General features: G+C 40.3%; 1 protein-coding gene across 1 annotated transcript in view; it reads right to left on the bottom strand.

Annotated features, from left to right (window-relative positions):
* MDFIC (MyoD family inhibitor domain containing) overlaps positions 1 to 25,582 on the bottom strand; it is a 290,453-nt gene that overhangs the window by 22,830 nt on the left and 242,041 nt on the right. Inside the window, exon 7 of the mRNA XM_034645386.1 lies at positions 11,587 to 11,862. Coding sequence (XP_034501277.1) covers positions 11,587 to 11,862 — 276 coding nt within the window. The remainder of the gene's footprint in view (positions 1 to 11,586; positions 11,863 to 25,582) is intronic.

Genomic DNA, 25,582 nt, shown 5'->3' with positions numbered 1-25,582 from the left:
ATTTTTTTGAGTATATAGAGATGACGATGAAGGCCACCAAAGGAAAGAACTAAAAGGACATAGTAAAACATGGAGTAAAAAAACCCAGGAATTTTATGAAGGCACCAAGACAAAAAATACACAATACAGTATCATCAAGAGGATGATGATGATACAAGAAGTATCATCTTCAACTTTTAGTTGAAGTCAAAGGAACATAAATGTAACCCAGTTACACTTAACATTTTGAATTTTCTTTCTTCCAGATGGTCTGTGGGCAGACCACGTGACATCTGGACATAAATTAAGGTATGGATTACACATCAGCATTTTCTTCGTTAGCTTATCTAAATATTTTTATTCTTCAAACCTCAGAAACTGAACTAATTTTTTTTTTACAACATAAAAACTGTAGCTAAAGTGGTAAATTTTAAGTTAAAGTGAAATACAAAATGTCTTGATTTATCGTGAGCCTCTGAGATAGTTTTGCTGTAAGTGGTCACCTCCGATATTTGAAGACAAAAATTATATCCAATGGGCAATACTTTGATACTATTTTCCCTCTGTATACTTCACAAACTGCAAGAGACTCATGAGTCATCAGCCAGTTTTTGTCAGAAGATTCAAAACATCCTGCACATTCTGTATCTTTTCCCAAAAACTTCCTCCTTTGAGAATTGTAGTATTACGCAGTGTCTAGTGCTATTATTGTAACCATGAAATAATTTTTTGAAATCCCTCTAAAACGAATGGAAACTTTTATCATAATTAACATCATTCCAAATGATAAAATATTTTCTTAAAATGGAAGGTTTCCAAAACTGTAAATCCATGCCAAGTCCTACTGGTCATCTGAAAGATACCCGGCTGAGTAAATGTATAGGGCCTGCCCTAGCATAGTGCTTATACGTAGGAGGCACTTTCTAAGATCACCTTAAAGCATGGCTGCCTTCTTTTAACGCTCCAAAACCTGTGAAGGATATAATATAGTTACAGATATCAATAACTACAACCTAAGGCACATTGTAGCAGATCGCCTCCCCTCTCTCCGACTCCAGGACATCCTGCTCTCACCTTAAGGAGGTCATTACCAGTAACAACCAACCAGTATCTCCCATTTTTAAAAACATTCCCCTTCAGCAAAATTCCTTGAACCACTGTAGCCTAGACTTGTGATCTTTACTTCCTCTCTTTTCACTCTAGAACCGACTTCAGACTTTTGTCCCCATCACAACACCAAAAGTATGAAGGTCACCACTGACCTTCACAGGACAATGTCAGGGGTCACCTCTCACTCATCTTTTTGGATTTCTCCGTTGCATTTGACTCTTAAACACTCTGTTCATTTGGTTTCCAAGCTGTCCCTCTTTCATGGTGCCTTCTTCTCCATCACCAGTTACTCATCCTTTTTAAATGGTTCCTCTTCCTTTTCTGACCTCTCCATATTGTAGTAGTCCAGGGCTCCTGCATCCTGCGCAGTGGTTCTTAACTCTGCATGCACACTGAAATCCCGTGGGGAGCTTCTAAAGGAAACTCCTACCTTAGGCACCCCTACTGCATTCCAAATGAATCAGAATCTCTGGGGGCAAAGCCCGGAGAGTGGTACTTTACTTCCTACTCCTTTGGCCCAGAAGCTCTTACTCCACATTCTCAGATGCCAGGGTTGAGAACCCTAGCCCTAGGGGATGCTATCCACTGAACATTCTATACCTTGATGACTCATAAAATATACCTCACGCTGCAGACCGATCCTCTGAATTCCAGACTCCTCCTTTCACATTTCACATCACCACTTAAATAAGGGGTATCTCAGATCCACATCCATGACCAAGATCCTTCTCTTCCTCCACCAACGAAACCTTGTTTTTCCCATAGCCTTCTCCTCTCCATTAATGACAACTCATTACTTTAGACTGCTTAGGCCAAAAACTTGGGAGTCATCCTTAACTTCTGTCTCTCACACTGAAATCTCATCATTCAGTAAATCTTATGCTGCCTTCAAAATACATTCCTGGGGCGCCTGAGTGGCACAGCGGTTAAGCGTCTGCCTTCGGCTCAGGGCGTGATCCCGGCGTTGTGGGATCGAGCCCCACATCAGGCTCCTCAGCTATGAGCCTGCTTCTTCTTCTCCCACTCCCTCCTGCTTGTGTTCCCTCTCTCGCTGGCTGTATCTCTCTCTGTCAAATAAATAAAATAAAATAAATCTTTAAAAAAAAAATACATTCCTGTGCAACATCTCACCACCTCCATCACTGCCGCCCTGATCCAACCCAGCCATCTTCCATCTGAATTACTGCAAGAGGCACAGAGCAGGCCTCTTCAGCCCTCAGCCGTCTAGAATGGACTCTCAGCACCAGAGGCAGGTGATGCTTAAAAATGGTAAGTTAGATCATGTCCTTCATCTGTTCAAAATCCTTACAATAGCTTGTCGGCATCCCCGTTATCTGCTCTCCCCTCACTATTCAAATGTCTTAGAGACATTTGATTATAGAGTAAGATGTCTAAAGGCGTCCAATGTCTTTACTTTCAGGAACAACACAAGAGGTAAGAGGATTCCATTACCATCTTTCCTAAAAACTTGACAAAAAGAATCACATCTTTTGTCAGATTTTCAAAGAAGCCAATGAACCAAAAATGAATCACTGTGTAAAAGACTATCATAATCAATATTCCAATATATTATAGGTTAGGTCTTAACCTTTTCAAGCTTTTGCTTGCAATAGTAATTCAGTCAAGAGTAGGCCACATTAAAAGATAAATTTACTTTAAATACGTTTTAATATTAACCTGTCTTCTATTTTTCTGGATTATGCAGTAGTTTCCTTACTCGTGTTTCCTATACTTTTCTTGTAACTCTTTAACTGCTGTTTTTACTTCTTGATGTTGTATTTCCTTTCATGTGTGTGTGTATACACACACACACACACACACACTATATGTATATATACTCTCTCTATATAGTCTCTCTCTATATATAGTATTATACTTATTTATAAGCTATGATAAATTCTAAAGTATAAGAAGCTCTGAATTCCCATCAACTGGTGGTCCAAAATGCAATAGTCAGAACTTTGGAACTCAGAATCCTAACTGCCCACCCTACCAATGCCTTCCATTCGAATGCCAGTTCTCCTGGAATGAAGTGGGAGTGTGGGCGTGAGATCGGCTTTTAATCACTTGAAGTTGACTTCCTCATACCCAGTCATTCCACAGAAGTTACTCAGAAGGCTTCTAAGATGAATCAGTCACACAACAGAGTCATCTAGGTTAGCAATTCAGTAAATGCTTCTCTGGTCGCTCAGCTCTCTTGCTTTGAATAATGGATATACAACCGCCTAATTCAGTATCATTGAACTCAAGAGCTGAACTCTGAAGAACCTATATGCTGGCTTGTCAGGAAGTTAACGTTATTACCTTTTTATATATTCAAACTTCTCCTCTCTCCTGGATCCTTTCCATCGAAATGTAAACACATTCAAAGCTTTCCCATCTTAAAACGAAATAACATCTAACAAAACAACCTCCCTGGACCCACACTTCCACCCTAGACTTTAACCTTTCTATAACTATTGTTATCGGTGTGTTTCCTCAACATTCCACAACCCACATCATTCCGGCTTCTCCATGAAAATGGCTCTCAATTAGGTCACCAAATGACGTCCACAAAGAAATCCCACAGAATTATTTCAGTATTCATCCTGCTGAACCTGCAATTATCTGGTGCAGTCCTTTTCCTAAAACATTCTTTCCATGACACTACCCTTTCCAATTTTTTTCTCAGCAAGATAATCACCCTCCTCTCTTTGCCTCTGACCTCTCCCATAGGTTACCTTATCAGTATCTTGGCCTCACTATGACTTACTCTACTTGACATCAACTGTGGAGAAAAGTCTGAACTTTCCATGGGGTTATCTCCCAAGCATGAAAGTTGAACGCCCCTTCCCAGCCCACCAAACTGGCTGGCCTCCAGTTATCCCTGAGTCACTTAGTTTTCAGCCATCTGATCTTTTCTCTTAAATCTCTTTAAAAAACTCATCCAAATTCACAGTTTCAAATATTCTATGAGAATATAAATTAGCGTCCTAACTTCTTCCAAGTGCCAAGTGTGTATTTCCGAATGCTCTTGGAGTGTATATCATCATTTGAAAGTGAAAAGGTCTAAAACTCAACTTATGGTCATCCTCAAACTATACTGAGCTATTCATGATTTCCTAATTTCTATTCACTTTCCCAACTAATTGAACTAGAAAAATAAGGACAGTCCCAATTAGGATGGATGTCTGACTGCTGTTCAGTTCTACTCACTTTTAACCCTGGGCTGGGACTCAGCTCTTAATCCTGAAACCCTCAAGAAAACCTCCAGTTCTCATTGCTCACATTCAGCACAAGTCTTCTCCATGCTGTCTGACACCACCTAAACTTTTCATCACGAATGCAAAAAATTAAAACAATGGTGCATTAATAGGGTCCTAAGATTTATTCAATTTTTCCATTAAGCTCTTATTCTGAAGCTGGGTTTCTAAGAGCTGGATTTCTAAATAGTCTCCTCACTCTGCCACCCCACACCCCAGAGCTTCCGGACCAATCTATCTGTATCTCCATTGTTTTATTTCCTCCCCACCCACCTCCTGAGTGAATGCTAATTTAAATTGTTAGAGCAGAGGTCTAAGCAACATGTCTACAAAACCCAAAAGCCAAAGGTAAACGAGGTGAAATTCATACGTAGCTGCTGGCTTCTCTCTTTTCTTTCACCTGGCCTGCAGAGCGCTCAGCTCTTTCAAGGAAGCAATCTGAGGTGTTTAAAATGTTAAATTATATGTATTTCAGGACCTTATAAAATCTTTTCTGTGCCCCTCATCAAACTGATGGGTCTGAGGATAATTTACTCTAGAACATAAATTATAGAGTTAACCTATTTTCCTAAACTCTAAAGGAAGTGCGTTTGTTTAAATATTTGCATTTGGCCCTAAAGACACACTTACCATTTATAAATACTTTGGATAGATAATGGGTTCAATTTTTTTAAAAAAGCTGATTAAATGAGGGAGTAAAAATGATTTATCCTTTGACACTGTCAGCTTTGATCATGCCTTCTTTCCTCACACACCCATCTCACTGTATTACTGTTGTTCCATTTAGTTTGTTAGTTGAGCAGTAAAATTTACTAAAGCCTGTTTTCCACTGGACTGGCAAATACTGCCTCGGAAAGCAGAATTCTAAACCTTTCTCCACACAATCATTTTGACATGGAATGGAAGGCACTGTGCCTGAGAAAACAGCACAAAACAAAACATCATCCAAGCAAATGAAGTATTTTGAGGAATGCAGCAACGTATCTTGCCAAAGCCACAGAAAGTTTGTTTCTGGAAGTTCAGATTATAACACCACAGTCATATCATAAAATCCTATTATTCATCCACTAAAATACTTGCATTTCTATAATTACAGGCAACACTGACGTTTTTATGGGGGAAAATGTAAGATTTTATATTATGTAACTGAGAATGAACAATTTAATTTGAATTTTACCTTTTTTTCTGGTTTTAGAAGTTGGGAGCATGTTGTTGACTAAAAACCTCAAGGAATGATGAGGAAATGATGGGGGTGAGAGGCGAAAGTTCTGAGTTCCAGCCCTGCCTCAGTGGAGTTTCTGTTCGCCTGGCTCTGACCTCATATTTGCACTCGTATGGCTCCATAGTCTCTCCCTTGAGGATGTCAGCCATTCTGAGTTTCAACCACGATGTCTATGGATTGTTGAAGAACAGGTACCTATGTTCTCAGGTTTATACTCCTTACTTGCTTCAGCATCAGCTGAACACTTACTATAAGCCAGACTCTAGGCTCTGCTGGAAATTAGAAGAGTAAGACAGAGGCTTTGCCTTCAGTGAGATTAGGTTTTAGTGCAGGAGGACAGATAAACTTCCGCACGTGGAAGGTGCTACGGGGACACAGAAGTGGGGCAATGAGCGCAAAACTGACATCAGGGGATGATGCCCAAGTTCAGTTCTGCAAAAAATGTGCACAGGTCACAAAGGCAAAGAAAATCATTAGAACATTCCAGGCTCAGGGGAGAGAAGCAGCCAGGGCATTTAGTTGTGCCACTTAACCACAGCTCCAGGGACCTCTAACGATCGCAGTAAAGGCATACTTTCAAACACATGGAGTTATGTCAAGGTTCGCAGATGGTAAGGACGGTAGGGGGGAGCAGACCTATCTGATCACCTTGTGAGCTTTTCAGACTGTCCTGCTCAGTTCTGCTAAATCCCCTTTGAAGGCTGTGCGCCCCACCCAGACACTCCCACGCAGGCCTGTGCTCCTCCTGCTGACACTCCCGTGCCCTGTCCCTCTTGTATATAGTGACAAACTACTACACTACGAATACAAGGGGGAATACACCGAAAGGGGGGAGGAGGCAGAGTCTAAAAAGGTAGGAAGCCAACAGGATAGTTAGAAGAAGGGGAAGCAGGGAGAATTAGTAAAATTTGAAGACTGGGCTTAGGTCCCTCCAAAGGCCTCCTAGAGCTTGGTAGCATCCCAGCTCAGCAAGTCTAAAGTAATTCATCATGTCACGTATGGCAGTAGTTCTTTCTAATACGCGAAAGGACGGTAAAGGCAGTCGGTGTGTGGTGTTCACTACGTAGCCCATTGAACCCATGGAACTTCTGCATTATGGAAAGAAAAGAATTTTTTTCAAAGAAATGCACACTGGCTATAAAATGGCGTCCTTCCTAGAACCTGGAAGAACAGGACATCCCAGGATTGCTGTGGACTTGTCCTTTGTCGCACTTCCAGTCTTATTGCTCCTCATTCAGCTTTGACAACAGTGAAATGCTCATGGCTATCTGAACAGAACACAGTCGTTCAGAACACCCCGAGCCGTGCATATCTCCCTCGACCCTATCTATCGAGTCACCATCCAGGCACTGTCTTCTCCAGGAAGTTAACCCCTGTGAGCTCCTTAAGTGTCATTGCTGTCATTGTCATCAAACACTTCCTCTGGGCCAGACTGCTGTTCCAACTCCAAGGAATTCGACAGCAACTCCTCTTTACAACAATCCTATGAAGTAGGTATGAATAACACCCCCATTTTACACTGAAGACTCTGAGGCATAAAGCCTACCCCAGGACACATCACAGGACAGTGCTAAAGCCAATATTTGAACACCAGCAGACTGCTTCCAGCACCTGTGCGCTCACCACTAGGCCACATGGCATCTGTGTGATTAAAAATGAGACGGATCCAGAGTGCCTGGGTAGCTCAGGCGGTTAAGTGTCTGCCTTCAGTGCGGGGGTCCTGGGATTGAGCCCCACATGGGGCTCCCGGCGCAGCAGGTAGTCTGCGTCTCCCTCTGTAGCTTGTCCCTTGCTTGTGCTCACTCTCTCAAATAAAATCTTAAAAAAAAAAAAAAAGATTCTAGGTACACTATATCCAGGCCCTTGACTGTCTTGTTCAGCATTTATGTGCAATGAGCGTCTGGAGTTGGACATGTATACATGACGGCACATTAACCTGAAAGGTATAAAATCTGTTCTAAAAACATCTTTGTTGAAACTTAAGTTTTACACAAATGCAGAGGTGTTAACGGGCACGACTGAAATGTTAGGATTTAGTGTTCTTAAGGTAAGAAAAGTGTCTTAGCGTCTAATGAAAACCCTTGGCAATTTGAATATTATATGATACTAAATTATACTATAATTATTTCAAAGGTCAAGAATCTTAAACATTTGGTCTTAAAACTCTCCACCTGGGTGATGCAATCAGAAAATTAAATATGTATGAAAATATTTAATTATACAAAACAAGTAGAATTCTACCTATTTAATAACCTTTAAATAAAAGGTACAATATTTTCCAACATGGTATTTTTTTTCCTCTATTGCATAAAAGGGACTTTTTAAAATAACATTTTCTAATGCATACGAGTACACATTTTCCAGTGCTCGTTTGAAGGAAGAGTGGGATAAAGGTGTGTGAAATAGAACACTGTATCACTTCTGAACTGGCAGGAAACTCTAGAAAGCTACTGTGCTGGGCACCAGGATAAATTAATAAACACAACGGACTCATCTGAGTCCAGCCTCTTCAGGAGATTACCGCCTGATAGGAAAGGACAACAAGCACAGGGCAAAAGTGTGCAAATTCTTTTGGAAATTTTAGGAGGAAAGGCAAAGAGCCCTGCCTAACTCACCAGTAACCCGGTCAACGCTGGATGCGGTGTGGGAATGACCAGTCATTACCTTGACCTTACGGAACTCCAAGGTGTATCTGCAGTTGAAACTCATTTCCACCACATACCAACGGATCTCGGGGGGGGGGGGGGGTTCACTTGACCTGTCTGTGCCTCAGTCTCATTTACAATGAGTTAAGTACCTAGAGTTGATGGACTCACAGTGCTGTCGGGAGGGTACAAGGAGATCATATGAGTGCAGCAGGAACACAGAATGAATAACTCACGAACCAACGGAGCTTAAAAAGAGAACTGATGGTGCACGTTTCTACTTGCACTCAGGCCGAACCTAAGCCACAGTTAGAGCTTAGAAGATCTTGCCAACACACGGACTCCAGTACGGGGCTAGGTCAGTCTTTAGCTCCGTGGGAGCAAGGGGCGCCCAACTTAGGGTTTTTCTAAACTTGGTCAGCCAAGAGGCCCCTACTTCTCTTAATGAAGCAACATGAAATAGTTAATTCCATCATCTGAGCCAGAAACATGCCCCCTACTTGTCACTGTTTCTGTGCAACACAAAAATAACCACAAGCACTGTTTGTCCAGAAAAAACACACATTGTCAAACTGCGGTTAGCCGATTTTGAGGTTTACGGTGAATGACTTTGCTATTCATTTGCTCATTTTACTGGGAGAGAAACAAGCACAGACAATAAAGACTGAAGAAAATGTAAAACAAAAACAAAACTAAGAAAACTATTAAGCCCCTCCGTATTTTTTGAATACTTTCTATCCATTTTTATTCATATCCTAAATCAAGCCCATTCAAGACCTACCGTTCTGACATACAGGCCTCCTGAAATCCAGACGCCAGCCCTGTGCATCCAGACCATCCCAGCCCTTGCCCGGCCCCCCTCTGCCGGAATTACAGTTTCTGCTCCACCAGGAATCCCATATTCCCTCGAGCAAGAAACCCGCCCTGCAGCAGAGCAGTTCTGCTGTGAGGATAGCATCCCAGAATCTTGGAACCCAGGCTAACTTGGAAGATTTCTCCTCCCAACTCTTTTACAGAAAAAGCAGCCCCAGAGAAGCCCGAGTCACCCAGCGGGCTGGTGGCTGCACTCGCAACGTCGGTTCTTTCACTTGCCATCTGCCCATTCTGTCCTTTTTTGTTAAGCCACAGCACATTTGCCAGTGAAGAAACCTAACTTCAAAAGTGAAAGTCAGGGCTCAACTTTAAACAGCATCAAAATGCATGAGGACACCTTATTTGGAGACTACACATGAACCGAGACAAGGACATTTTCGTCTGGATTTGAGCAATCACAACACCCAGAACATACAACTGGCTAAGTTCCATAGCCTCACAGCCAAGTTCTGGACAGGACACTCTACAATATACTTAGACCTCTTCATTTGTGTTTCGTAGGACTCGAACCCCAGTCCAATCTGGAAAGCATTTTGTGATAAAGAGCAGGATTATCCTTAGTCCTTATCCCCCTTGCACACTCCTGGGACTGAGAGGGAGAAGGAGACAAAGGGGGAGAGTAGAACTCTTTCAACACTACTGATTTGCCTCTTCCTTTGTATGTTACCTAGGAAGCTGCATTCCTGGGGCGCGTGGGTGGCTCTGTTGGTTAAAAGTCTGACTCTTGATTTCAGCACAGGTCATGATCATGGGGTTGAGGACTGAGCCCGTGTCGGGCTCCATGCTGGGTATGGAGCCTGCTTAAGACACTCCCTCTCCTCCTTGCCCCACTCACAGTCTCTCTCTCTTCCTCTCTCTCTCCAATAAATAAATAAAAATCTTAAAAAAAAAATCTGCATTCCTCCATCAGAAATAACTTCAGACATGGTATTAAAAATAAGAAAATGAAAAATTTTGTACCAATTCCATAAGCTATTTCAAGTTGGACTGATATGCACTTTGGAGGATGGATAGAGAGATCATTCTTTAAAATAAGTAAATATCAAATGGCAAATAAGAGGTTAAGGCTGTAATAAGTAAATTCAAATGTATAAAACAAGTAGATTTCAATTATTTCACCCAATCACCTAGAAGCAAAGATACTCTAAAGAAAATTGCATCGCCTTCCCAACTCCTCTGAGAGCCAGTTTAGTGAGCAGCCTACCTCTGCTTCAGAGATGACCATACAGCTTACATGTCAAACTCATTTTAAAGTGTCAATCATGTCCCTTTCAATCTAATTAGTTTGGAAAGTAGTGTCACTGACCTAGAACTATGCAGACCATTTATTATCATATCATTTGATCAACCTAACACTTTACCTCAGTTGAGTTTGAGACACCTGTAGCCAAAATGTAATATCCTTTCTCCCACTCAATCCTGGTAACTCTCGATACAATTTCCTATTTACAACTCAATTTATCTCTATGAATAAGCATGGCCAACTTCCCAGAAGCATCGACAGAATTTGCCTTATTTAAGATTTCATGGTAATTAAAATTGAAAGGTAAGGGGAATAAGAAAAATCCGATACACCTGAACCCCCGGTGGGGGGCGGGGTGGAGATACACCTACATCTGTATTTAGAAAACAGATTTGAATTTCTGGATCCCAAGAACTGTTAAAGGAGAGGAAAGAGGAAGAACAGAGGAACACGGATAGGCTGGCAGAAATGTGGGACCTTATACATGGTAGGAAAACTATACTTTTTGAAAGAAAATATAATATGGCAAGCTGTTTGTATAAAAGGAGTCTGTGGGTTTTAAACCCATTGTCATCAGATGGGTTTGTATTAAAATAAAGAAAACCGTTCTCAGGTTCCTAGTATTTAACCTGACTTTGACCTGGCCAAGGGCAGGATGAAGCAGAACTGAAGGCATAATAAGTAGCTCCCGAGAGGTCAGAGAATACCCACGCACCTCCACGGGAGGAGCTGAAGGCCAGAGCACAGTGAGCGGGGAATGGGGGGCAGGTGGCAGCGCCGGGGGCTGGAAGATGCGACCCAGTGAAGCCACAGAGATCACCTGGCCCACTCTCTGGCGACAACATGAGGATCACCAAATCTTTTTCTCATTTTAGTGTTGCATATTTAAGAACTCATTTGCAAGACCACAAGCAGGTCATCTTCTCTCTGAACCACAGAATAACCACATGAACCAGGGACAGAGAATATACATGCATCCATCACCAGCATACTGCAATCAGATTTTTAAACATGGTATTAAAAACAGTATACTGGTTCTATTTAAAGTAACGACTCCTCACTCTAGAAGACAATCATCTAAAGCAGGATGTCAGCTGCTGGCACTTCCTTTCCTAGCCCGCGTTTCCCTTTGGAGAGGTTGCATTTTACCAAAGTTCCTATTTGTCTGAAAGATAAGCAAGATTCTTCATTCATGTTGGCTTGATCAAGTAGTTATTGGTGAATATGATTTTACATCTGGTCAAATAAAATAAGCACGTATCTCCAACTTACCTTCAGGTGAAGAGCCTGTCTTTTGTGAAAAGACAGCATTTACTTTACTCTTCTTACTGATATCGCTGTTTACAGACAAGCTGGACTGAATTTTTCTATGCATTTTGTTAGAAACAGGTGCTGAAAGTCTTCGATTATCTGCAGATACATGTTTGGCCCCGTGATGAATTCCATTTCCATTGCTCAGACTTGGGTGGCCGTTCTTTATCTTGCTGGTTTCTTCCTCACTTGGTTCTTGTGAGCACGTTGGAAGCTGAGGCAAGCGCTGGGGTTGGGCTAAACAACAGGAAAAGTTGATTCAGTTAAAAAAGAAGTATTTGAAAATCATCAAAATATATTCAGGAAAGTCCCAAAATATATTCAGAAAAAAGTCCAGACTTTTTTTTTTTTTTTTTTTCTTCTGGGCTCTACCCATGGTTCTACACAATGGAGATAAAGAAAAAAGGAAGGGCGCCTGGGTGGCTCAGTTGGTTAAGCATCTGCCTGGGGCTCAGGTCATGATCCCAGGGTCCTGGAATCAAGCCCCACATTAGGCTCCCTGCTCAGCGGGGAGTCTCCTTCTCCCTTTTCCCTGCTGCTCCCCCTGCTTGTGCTCTCTTGCTCTCTGTCAAATAAATAAATGAAATCTTAAAAAAGGAAAAAGGAAATATTAATAAACATGGACACAGAACAAAATTAGTTAAAAAAGGGCAAGTGGGACAGGGTCATCAAAAGTGACTTTACACAAAGAATATAAAAACAGTAGAAAAGACTGCTTTGTTAATTTTTAAGAAAATTTAAGTTGGAAATCTGAAAAAGTTATTCCACACTCATTCAACAGCAAGTGTTTGTTTTCTGTGTACGGGGTACCTCTTTTGAGTGCTAGACACATGGCACTATTATCTCAATATCCCCGATAATGGGATAAAATATGTAATCACCTTTGAGATAAAAGGAAAAGAACAATGAATCCAAGTATCAAAGCTGGACAATACAGAAAGAAATATACTTGTCTTCAATTTCATTTCACTTAAATAATTTAAGTAATCTCTCCACCCAATGTGGGGCTCCAACTCATGACCCAGAGATCAAGAGTCACATGTTCTTCCGACTGAGCCAGCCAGGCACCCTTTCGATTTCATTTTAAGTCCTGTAGAAAACCTTTTCTATATTTATTTTTTAATTTGATATAAAAATAAACCATTTATGAAAAGGGAATAGAAGAGAGCTTTCTTAATCTGATAAAACACATCTGCCGAAATTAAAAGTCAGCACTTCAGAAATGCTCCCATTTAGGTCAGGACCAAGAAAACGTGGCCCAACTTCACCCCTCTTATTCGACATTACACTGAAGGTACTGGTGAAAGCGATAAAACATGAAAAAAAAATTAATAGGTCTGAATAAAAATATTTTTGAGATGCATACCTAAATTGAATGTTCTAGGGGAAATTTAGGAGACTACAAACCCTGAAACACTAAGAATTTAACAAGATATATACAAGATCAACCACATTAAAATCAACAAATTTCCTCTATGCCAACAGTAACCAAACAGCAAATACACAAGAAAAAATGAACTCCTTACAATATCAAAAAAAAATAAAATAAAAATAAAGAAAAAATTAAAGGCCCCCCAAACCTCCCATCAGTATCTAAGAATTAAGCTAGAGAAAAAATGGGTTGAGATTTTATGGCAAAAGATCACAGAACATAAGGACTTAAAACCCTACTAAATGCAGAGTAAATATTAATTCTCCCCAATTTATTTATTTAGTGTAATTTCCATAAAATTTCCAACAAGCTTTTACATTGAACTTGAGAAGCTGATCCAAAAATTTGTAAGGAAAAGTAACCAAGAATCACTAAAGCAATTTTAAGGAAGTAAAAGAGGGTTGCAGAACTTGACTTAGTACATACATAGTCTTCTTAAGAAACTCCAGGAACTAAAGCCATGTGTTGTGGGTCCAGGCACAAACAACCAGGGAAAAAATAGAGCTCCAAATATGTGTGTTTGCACACCTAAGTGCATATATACCTTACAGAGATAAATTACAGATGCGTTAAATTGTCTATATATGAAAAGCAAAACATTTCAGATTGAAAAAACATATAAGAGGGGTGCCTGGGTGGCGCAGTTAAGCATCAGACTTTTGGTTTCAGCTCAGGTCATGACCCCAGAGTCCTGGGATCAGACCCTGGGGCTCCCTGCTCAGCGGGGAGTCTGCTTCTCTCTCTCCCACTCCCCCTGCTCCTGCTCTCTTGCGTGCATGCGCACTCTCAAATAAATAAATAAAATCTTTAAAAAGAATATAAGAGACTTAATACCATGGTACTAAGGAGGAACAAATTTGATTCTTTGGACAATGAATCATAAAAAAGCAGGATGACTATCATTTGGGCTGCCTGGAATTTCTGAACACCCTCACAGATTTTTGGTCAATTCCTCTATCCCATTCTTCCACTCCTCTGCAGCTAGGGGACAGGTATGTGACCTAAGTCCTACCAAGCACCAGGATGACTTGTATGCAGCAGTGGCCAAAGCAAGACCGCAGCCACACCCACACCGGGAGGTGGAACTATCAGCACAAGCAATGCAGGTGTTTATTGGTCTTGGCAGCGGGGTGCAGTGTCTGATATCCACTCCCTAGCAGACCGTGGGCTCATGGTGCAGCAGTGGGGTTTTCAACAGAGAAGCCCCACTGAATGGATGTGGATGATCTTAGCTGTGTAACTCCTGGGAGGGTCTGTGTGCTGATAATGAGGGAGGAGAAGGCTAGCTCAGGACCAAGCACAAGCCACACCCTGCAACATCCCCGCCCCCCTGCCCCCACTCCGGGCGGGGATACGTGTGACATTCCTCCAGGAAGTTCCCAACTGTCTGGATATTAATGCCTTACTAGAGGGAAAAACCACCTTAACTTGACAATGGCCAGGCCTCCAGGATCTTATACATCTCCTCTTTAGCATAAGAAAGTTCTTTTGAAAACCTCCCTTTTTCCCTGCCCCCAACTCCCAAGTATGTAAGCAGCCGCCCCTCACAACCTCAGTGCAGCAGCTCTTTCTGCCCACGGGTCCTGTCCCCGTGCTTTAATAAGACCACCTTTTTGCACCAAAAATGTCTCAAGAATCCTTTCTGGGCCATTGGCTCTGGACCCCACCCCACCAAAACTCACCACTATTCCAAAACTACATCACTAATACATTTTTTTTTCTATTTAAATCAGCCAAAATGGATTCTATTTCTTGCAGTTTAAGAGCCTTGACTCCTCTCTCCCCCAAATGTTATTTGTTTACACTGGTTAAGTAATGAGATTATTAAAATCAACATTCACATTAATTGGGTAGCCCCTAAGCAAAGCTGTCAATCACAGCACTTCAGCAAAAACAACAGAAAGAACAAAAACCACTAGTTGCCAAAATTTTACTATTTTATAATTTCCTGGAATTTCAAAATAAAAAACTGCTGTTTTAATTAGTCTTCTTTTCCATGTATGATTATGAACAGTTATGAAATGTAAATTAAATCTGAATACTAAGAATTCAATTTAGAAAAAGTATTGCATGCAAAGCTTAACAATTATACATGGCACTGCAATGTCTAAAAGGGCCTGATTATCTGTGATCTGGGTATTAGCCAAAACAGTACATATTTTTGACAAAGAAGACAGTTTGCATTTGAGTATGTGTTTAGCACACAGTTTACTTCCATTCTTGTTCCATATTCTATGTCTCTTGAAGAAAAACATCTTAACTATCAAAACAGTCTACTCATGATTGTGCATATTTCAAGAAAAAAGACATTCATTTCTGTACTCTACAAACAAAAGCACCCTTCTCTACCAAATCTGTTACCATTAATACTTGATTTATTAAACTAACCTATGATAACTCCTCGTACAGTTTTTCGGTTCTTCAGTGATAAAGGAGAACTATTATCTAAAAATTAAATATTTGGGAATACCACAAAGTAATGGTGTGAAAATATATCAAAATATTTTTGTTTTCTCCTTACTCTTGATTAAAAAAAAAAAAAAAGGTTACTTCTGTGTTTAGCAGCTATATACGACCTTCTCATAACAAAAATGGACAAGGCATCTGCAAGAGGAAATCTATTTCTTATGGGTGCGCAATCATTTGATCTAGAGATTAATCTCTGTTCCTGTAGCTTCTTGTATCAACTAGAATGACATCCTAATGACTGCTATTGAACATAGATAGTTATGCATATGTATTTAAGAGGAAGCCAAAGAAGACAGTTAAACCTAATTTGGTGTTCTTTTCAGAGCACTTACCAGTAATCTCGCCAAATAAATGCAATGTTTTGGGCCAGTTTTTCTCTGAAAAGAATATTTCAAGCAATCTGAGAGCTTGGTTCAATCGAAATGTCCAACTGACCAATGCTCAGGCTCCTTATCAATCAAAAATGTCCTGTCAAGAGTCCATAATCCAAGGTAAACTTAAAATTACCATGTCATAGTTAAACATTCTCAATAAATAAAAATAAAGGTGGTAAAAGACAACTATGTCTTGCCACCAAATTCTCAAACTGACAGATCTGACATTTTTCTACTATCAAAATTGACTATTTGCAAATTACCAGGTATGGCTGGAGTGGTATTCAAACATATCCTTAATGATTTATCTACATTTCAATCTTCAAAATGATATCTATTTCTGTTGGCAGATAAATGATAGTACATTCATTTTTGTTTCACTGTCACCTAATTATTTTTCCTACAGTTTGTATTATGGTCAGGTAACAACCGAGTATTATTTCTTTACGCCGGATTTTTAACATTAACACAATTTCTTAGTTTTATGATTTATCAGATACATGCAGTGTGTAAGTCAAATTAAAACTGGATAAACCCTAGATAGATTATCTATCTTAACATTTATTTTAACTTCACTGCTAATTTTTCATGGGTGTGACTTGAATCTTATGGTAAAATTATAAAAAAACCAAGTCGGAAACATGATTTTATTCTCAAATGAAGAACAAAAACATCTCACTGATTAAACCCCAACTACTTGGCTTTAAACAGATTTCTTTTCCTTATTGTGTAAAAGTTGTGTATGGCTTTAAAAAAAAAAAAAGCACACTAATATGGGAACGACACAATGCTTCTTAAAACACAAGTGATGCCTAGGGACCCTCACTCTCCCTTTAATGATCCACTGCTCTCATTCAGCTGTCTTTCTTTTTTCAAATCTTTACATATGTGACAGCTCTCAAAAGTAGACCATAGACCATCTGGCATTTTCAGAGGTGTAACTTGTGCAAATTCAGCTCTATTGGGAGCGCACTGCTATCTTCTGCCTGCGTTATAAAGGGACAATAGAATGTAGAACTTATGAGTTGTTTTGAATTATTCATTTTTTTTGCCTGTATATTCAAGAAATTTTACAAACTCTGCATTTTGTACTACATAATCACATGCGTTAAAGGTACAAAGAAACTTTTTGACACCTCTTTTCTACAGAAAGCTGGCATTTTGTTTGATACGTGAACATTCAGCATCTGTTATATCATTCTAAACAGGATGGGTGCTTCCACAAAAGACCCCATTTTAAACTTACTCTATATGAGCAAAAAAATGTATTCTCGATATTCAGTAACGAATGCAATACACATCAAAATTTCAAATACCCGTTATATGAACATTCAGCATCTTCAAACCTGGATAGCATTGGTCACCCGCTTACCGTATGTGTAAAGAATTTTTTTTTTTAAATCATGGCTCACACAATGCCGCATGATTGTAATTTTCATATCCGTGATGAATAGTTACAAATGTCTTAAGAAATACTGTGCTTTCTGGGTTCAAATGTTTTCAATCAGGAAGGAAACCAACAGAATTAAATCTAGTGATTTTCAATAAGAATAATAAATATGGGAGTAATGAATCAATACCATGAACTTCTTTTGATAATTTAAAAAAAAAAAAAAAACCTGGGTGATAGTGTAGCCATAATAACTCCACTTGAAACCGTGGCTACTGGAGCGGCAATATAAAGCAACACTTTGTTATAGCCTATAATCTATTAGCATGTTCAAGTCATCTTCAGTCCCTGGTCTCTTTCACAAATCAGATTTAATAAAATTACAAAAGAATTCTCATACCATGTACCCAGTTTAAATGGTGGTTGTACACATACAAAGAAAATTTAAATGCTTAGAATTTAAAATTGTAACGAAATTATCAAAATAGAATACTGCTGGGGGATGACTTGGTATGAACTGAATTTACTCTTCACAGAGATAGTTAAAGCTTTTACTGGGTGCACAGTATTACGCTACCCCGTGGTCACTCTGAGAGACGCGCACACTCACACACACACACACACACACACACACTAAAATGGTAAGAGATTATATATATGAATAACACAGGGTTTTATTATAAGTATGTATAACATGCATCTAGATACAATAATAGCTTAAAAATCACTTCAAGATGCACTACTGTGATAAAACAATATTTATTTGTTCTAATGTAAATTTAGGCTAAAATCAAGTAAAATAAATGTGCTAATGGCCAACTCTGTTCCTCAGCTTGATGCAAGCCTTCCTCGGTGTACCCTAGAAAGACCCTGTACCCCAACACTTCCACAGTCTGGGAGCCCCTGGCGTTTCTACCTGTTTCCTCAGTTCCCCTCCAAGGGCATATCTGAAAAATTTTATTTCTCTCTTGAGCCTCTGAACTTCATCATCACCTATCACATCTTCATTTTATTTAATGTATATATTAACATGGTGAAATATATTTTGAAATTGTGACCTTTTGGGAACACTGATCACTTTGAGAATCCCAATCAAATTCTGTCTACATGACTCAGAACACACGGGATAGAGAAGACTGTCTTATGATGAAAGCGTTTTTAACAGAAGTCATCAGTAATCAGTGGCAGGGGTGGCAAAGACTTCTTCCCAAACAAAAGGATAAAACTTCAGAAGTTGTTTGGAGACTCAATCATTGTCTTCATTTGGTAAAGAACATTAAGAAAATACTTAAACATCTTTCAGCAGAGCCTGAAAAAGGGAGGACTGCTAGCTTTTCCCCAAAATCCATGCTCCCCATTGTCCTAGGCTCTTGGCTAACCATTTCCCCAGTCTTCCTGGCAGTTCAATTCAGTTCAGCCATGTATCCATGTTCACTCTGAGAGAATGAGCGCAGAAATTGTTCCTGCCACTTCCAGGCCTAGGCCTCAGCCTGGGGTGTGTCCTCTATACTTTCTTTCTTGCACTTGCCAGCAACCCAGCTTTGACCACAGCAGAGGGAAGTATCTTAGGCATGCTGGAGAAACCAAACAGAAGGAATCTGCGGGGCAGCAGGGAGGAGAGCCTCTCACTGACCTGGAATGCTCATCCTATACTGTTCCATAAGAAAGAAACTTCTATTTAGCCATGGGATTAATGCTGAGACTCACTGTTATAAAACACTAATAGCTCCTATCAAGTCCTGTGAACAACGATGCACATTATATACACTTATACGTGAACGGCCCCTAGCACATATGACCCAAAAGATGCCACATTTCACTACAGAGAAAGCAACAGTACATTAGTAGCAGTACAAAGACCACTGCCAAATCCACAGCCTGTGGTTATCTTAGAAGGCGGGAGATGAGTCTCACAATGTAGAAGCTGACCCTGACTGAGGGATAACCATGCACGTACCGTCCTGTAGGAAAAGGACCCCAGTATCACCCTACCATTCGAAGACAATTTGTATCTTCACCACGGCTGGCAGGAAATCTAGTAGAGTGACCAACCATCCCGTTTGGTCAGGACTAAGGGGAGGTGCTGGGATGCAGAACTTTTAGTTTTAAAACCAGGACAGTCCCAGGTGAATCAGGACAAGTTGTTCCCCTTTCTATCAGGAGCAATCTGTGCACAAGTGCTACCATTTTCCTCCATCAGACACTGGCATCTGCAGATGGAGGGAAGGGCATAGGCTTTGAGCGAGATCCACTAGGATTTGAATTCTAAAGTCAGGACTTTAGAATTCTGTGAGCTTGAGGAATTACTTCATCCCCCTAGGCACCAGGGCCTTCACTGGTAAAATGAGAAAAAGGGACAGATCCTCATGGGTATGGACAGGTTTAACACTTCCCAGTTTCATACCATTGTTTTTCTCTTCCCTATAAAATTTTCCTGTCATTTCTTCCTGATTTACTCTTTGGCTTTTATTTTTAATTCTGTTACTAGGGGTTTTTGTTCCTCCCTATAAATCAACACAAAACCTTTTAAGAAATAAACAGGTTTCAAAAAAAAAAATACACAAACGTGATCTTTCATTTTTCAGAAAAATAATGACCTGATTGAAAAATATACTAAAATATAAGGATTATGAAGAAAAATAATCAGCATTTTAAGATTTGCACGTTTTACTGAAAAACCCCCAGCAGTAAACCAATGAACACCACAAAATTTTTATTATATTCCCTCCAACTGTAGCTTTTCTTGAATGCTTGCTTCTATTCCCAAATGAATGACAAATTTGGCCTGACTTCATGCTCACTCTTGCACGTCACAGTTTCTAGTTAACTTACGTGGCTAATATGAGCCCACCCCTCCTACATTTGAGAACAGAATATTTGTCAGTTTAAGTTAGCAGGCTTCCTTATGGATTGTTATCTACAAGCTTTATTTTTATTTTAAAAGATCATATTGTCGTCTGATATAATCCCACAGTGAAGATGGGACCCCTGTTTGCTTATGGTATCCCTTTGTTCTCGGACTCAACAGGTATTTCCATCATTTGATTCAACTGATAAAGTGACTCTGCTTATAGTTATTTATAACTGTATAATATATACCTAAATAAATGCATATATTTATATTTTATAGAAAATAAATAATCTAAGCAGAATTTTTAGATGACAGAAAACATAGGAATAAAAAGATAGCACAAAGTTACAATCTTCCAAACATCTTTTTACATACTGAAATTTTATCTTTTTTGAAGTTATAAAAGGCATTTCTTTTGTTTAAAAAAAAAAAAAAACAATTAGTGGGTGGGCAAGCAGAAGCCAGAAAAGTCCTACTATTACTGTGTTAAGTTTTAACAAATAGCTTTCCTCTGGATTCTCAGAACAATAGGAAGACAAGTATCAGATAGCAATGACTCATATTTCAATCTTCAGACCATAAATTAAATATTTCTTTGACCTTCCTGGCATTTCACCACAGGTTTATAGGAAAAGCTTTAAAAAATTATTAATACCTGTTTTTGTAAGTAATCACTTTGAAAGCACCTGATTTTCACGATGGGATAGGACACATTCACAGATCTTTAACATGTCAGCAATATTTTTAACAACATCAAGCAACGTATACTGCAGTAAAATTAGTGTAACAACTAAGGAAAGATTACACCAAAAACCCCAAATATCTGAAACTTCGGAATTCATCCTGAGACTTTACAGACTGATTACAGCTTTCAAGGACCACAAAGCATGGAAGACTTCTCATCACGAAGCACCCAGCACTCCAAGGTTTCAACTTGAGATACACGCTGACACACTTGGATAGACCCCAGAACTGCCTTCTGATACAGGTCCTAGACCCATCCCTGCCTTGGGGAGCTTAGCCTTCCCCCACGGGATAAGGGCTCTCCAGTCAAGCAAGGATACAAGTTAGAAAAACTCAAAACCAACAACTGATCAAATATAAAAACTGGCATCAAGGTAGGCTGTTAAAACATGCCATCACCTACGTAAAGCCAAGAATAGAGAGGATGAGGATCAATACATCCTACCACAGAAAATCAGCAGTCACTACGAACCGGTGGCAAAGGAGCTAGTTAAAATAAGGTGCCATCATGGGTATTAAGGAGGGCACGTATTGCATGGAACGCTGGGTGTTATACGCAAACAATGAATCATGGATCACTACATCAAAAACTAATGATGTACTGTATGCTGACTAACATAATATAATNTCACTACGAACCGGTGGCAAAGGAGCTAGTTAAAATAAGGTGCCATCATGGGTATTAAGGAGGGCACGTATTAGATGGAACGCTGGGTGTTAAACGCAAACAATGAATCATGGAACACTACATCAAAAACTAATGATGTACTGTATGCTGACTAACATAATATAAAAAAAAAATAAGGTGCCATCAGTTCTTGGAACACGGATCACATGCGTACTGAGGCTGGAGCTTTGGGGTACGCTGCAGAAAACTCCTCATATATTGGTATTTGGACTTCCTATGGCTTTCAGTAGCTGCTACAAGAAAACAACAAACCCATCCTAACTGGCCACGGTAAAAGTCAACTGGGGGGAAAAAAGAGAGCTATTCTTCCCTGCAAACAACACAAAGCTAGCAACACGTAAATGAACTTGCTAGTGTGTAAATCCAAAAAGGTGCTCCCCTCTGCACAGACCAATTTCACAAGCCTTCCTTGCCTGAGCGCAGGCCTCACTGATTAGCGCAAGGGCTGGATTTTGGCCTCCACGTGCCCTTGTGCAATTCACAGGCGAACAACCTAAGCAGCGGCCCTAGCAGCCAGTGAGGGGAGACCACTGAAGTTCGGATAGTCAGATATGGGAGCTGAAGTTCAGCAGCCAAATTATGTGTTCAGTCAAGATTCAGTGTGCTGATGAGGTAAACACCAGTGCTGAAGGATGGAACGGGGAGGAGAGCGAGAAGGAAGCCTGAAACCGCAGGCTCTGTCAAGTACCTCGCACACGCACTGCCCATCAGGAGTTCACGTAACTCGTTCACAAGGGATACAGTCTGGGAAGGAGCAGCCGCTGGGGTGAAGCCTCACCACCCACAGAAGTAATGCTAGTGACAGCAGGCTACTACACGGAGACAGATGGAGACCAGAGCTCAAAAAGAGAAGCGGCAAGTCAAGGGACCAGAGTCAAAGATCATTATGCAACACAACTTTTGATGCCAGTTACCAGAACATGAAGCCTTCCCCCACCTCCTCCCTAGAAAGGGTACGGATAAGCAATGAGCCCAGATGTTAAAGAAATTATATTGCCGGAAGAATCTCTAGCTTAGCAAATAAAGGCTTGTGACAGTTCCACCCTAAGGCAATCCCTGAATCTAAGTCCTTGTTAACAACACAAAGAGAACTGCTAAGGCCCCTATAAGGGAATCCTCCCGGAAGCCCTTCTCAGTTATGGCCGGGAAGGACACCCGANGGCAATCCCTGAATCTAAGTCCTTGTTAACAACACAAAGAGAACTGCTAAGGCCCCTATAAGGGAATCCTCCTGGAAGCCCTTCTCAGTTATGGCCGGGAAGGACACCCCCCAAGGGAAATCTTAGCAGAGAATCCTGGAGTAAGCACATCTGCTGCCTGCAGAACCCAGGCCAAGGTAAGGGAGAAACTCAATAAAGAGATGCTTCCATACTGCCCCCAACCAGGGGTATGGATATTCCCCAGACCAGTACCATACTTGAGCGGTGACACTGCAGCCATTCTATACTCCCTTCACCATCACACAGCCACATATGTTTTAAAACAGAAGTTGCAAGATCATGAGGCGCTAACTCCAAATTTGACTGAGGTCACATTTCTTTTTTTTTTTTTTTTAAAGATTTTATTTATTTATTTGACAGAGATAGAGACAGCCAGCGAGAGATGGAACACAAGCAGGGGGAGTGGGAGAGGAAGAAGCAGGCTCATAGCAGAGGAGCCTGACATGGGGCTCGATCCCACAATGCTGGGATCACGCCCTGAGCCGAAGGCAGACGCCCAACCGCTGTGCCACCCAGGCGCCCCTGAGGTCACATTTCTGAACGATCTCAAAGGAGGAATGAAGATCACCCAGAGATCTGTGGAATAATGACATGACACCAGCTCTAGATGCGTCATCTGAATGGAACGTTGATTTGTCTCTCGTTAGGGAGAGGCTCAGTACATGTATGTTTGTTCAAAGGATAATTGGATCTCATTAAGAATATTGTGAAATCATATGCACCGAAACAAAAGTGTCTGTGTGTACACAAAGTAAATGTGTGGGGGCCAAGCAAGGACTGGACCATAGTGGACGCCTAACCTTGATCCATCCAACATCAGCCACTTTCTTCTGGTGTCAGCATAGCTATTCCTGAGAGCAGTACCTCAATTTACTAGCAAGAACCCCTCAAAAAATAAAGTACTTTTAGTTACATACTTTTTGTACACAGAGCTTAACACCGGGCATTTACTGACTTGCCTTTGATTATATAGCGAGTGCCTTAAAGACAAGATTCCGTCATCTTAGAGTTCCATCAACCTTATCAGGCACATACCTGCTGACAAAGAACCTTGTACAATGTTCAGCACCCAGTGGACACCCAGTGAAAATTAACTGATGATGATGAATTATACTAGCTTTTAAGCTGTCACTTGATCCCAGTATATAACAACCTTCCTGAATAAATCAAGCAACAGTTTGGTATTCAATACCATTATAAACTTCATCCTTCACCTTCACGAGTCTAGGGAATTGCTGTAAAAGCATAATATGAGGATGGTGGAGCTTCAGCAAGGATTCGAGAAATTCTCTCTGCTACAACAAGGGAATTAAAGATTCAGTTACAGATATCATACAATGTGTAGGGAAATGCATCAAAAATACTAGTTAAGTGACCTTCTTGAAAACAGCATTAAAAAGTCAGTACCAAATTATGTATCTGAAAGTTTTCCCCTCCTCCCTTTAATAAAAGTAAATCCAACCTAATGTATAAGTAAAACTGGTATCTCTGCGGTTAGAGCAGTGGGAATGCAAATGAAGTTCCAGTTCGAAGACAGGGAATGAGGCAGAGGAAACGATGCACTGCTAACTGAACGTTTAAGAAGAAATTTATTTCTGGTAGCTTATACCAGGTAAATCAGAAAAAAAGTAAATTCCACTGTTATTCCCCTGAGCTTTAATATAGGTCATAACCCTCAAAGTTCACTGGTGAGTATTTGTTATTGGGATAGCTTTTCACTCTTCAATAAATTCCTTTAAGATACGGTCCAAGACGAGGAAACCTTTGTGTTTTAGTTCTAAGAACAGTTCTCATTATAGAGGATGCTCCCTCTGACATAATTTAAAGATCTAGGACTCCAAGCAAAGTTCTCAGAATTGACTCTGAGGCTGGGATGGTCCCAATGATCATGTCCAACCCCTACAGGAGATCCTGGAGCGTTTCCTCCCCCAGGAAGTAGTGAACAAGCTGCTCATCCCACATAACTGAAAACAACCTTCATTAAAAGGGGGGGGGCAATAAAGTATATATGAATTTTAAATTCTTTCTTACATGTGAACAAAAGATCACAGCTTAAACGTAACGGAAAGGTTTCAATATGTAAACGAATAGGTAAAAATAACATGATTTTCTCCTTCTCATCTTGTCTTCTCCGAAGATGAAATCTCACCCCCGCTCCCCACCCCTTTACAGGGCTACTTCAAATTTTTGGAGACTGATTTGGAAAATGTGAATTTTAGATTCTTGTCTCCATCAATGTATCAAGACAATTTTAACTTCTATGGGAATAAAATGGTACTCAAACATAAGCCCCAAGAAATGGCTTCCATACAGAGGAACAAATTCATTAACCACATTTAAAGATTAACAGGATTGAGACCATTTATAAAAACATTTCTTTCTCTGATTTTGCCATTAAAACCCACTGAATCCATCATGGTACCTTTGGTGACAAGCTCACTTCGATATATTATAAAATATTTGTTAAGTATATATACTACAGTGCCAGGCATTGTTCCAGGTATAAGAGAGATTACAAAATTTACAAACACCTTGCCCTCACGAAGCTTACAAAATATTTATTATCTTGCATAACAAGAAATCCAAAGATAGGGTAGCTCTACTAATATTAAAATTCCAGCTTCTGTATTTTCACTGCCATCCTCGGCCTGTCAACTTTCCCATCTGACTGTTCTCCTCATAGTCACAAGAGTCTCTGAATCACCTCCAGACAGCACATCCAGAGATGATGACAGCCCTGGAAAAAAGACATGCTCGCTTTTATTGTCTCTTTAAGAATACATTTTAAA

Source organism: Ailuropoda melanoleuca, chromosome 1 (assembly GCF_002007445.2).
Source record: "Ailuropoda melanoleuca isolate Jingjing chromosome 1, ASM200744v2, whole genome shotgun sequence".
NCBI lineage: Eukaryota > Metazoa > Chordata > Mammalia > Carnivora > Ursidae > Ailuropoda > Ailuropoda melanoleuca.
The sequence above is the reverse complement of the archived record's forward strand: the minus strand, read 5'-3'. Positions and strand labels throughout refer to the sequence as shown.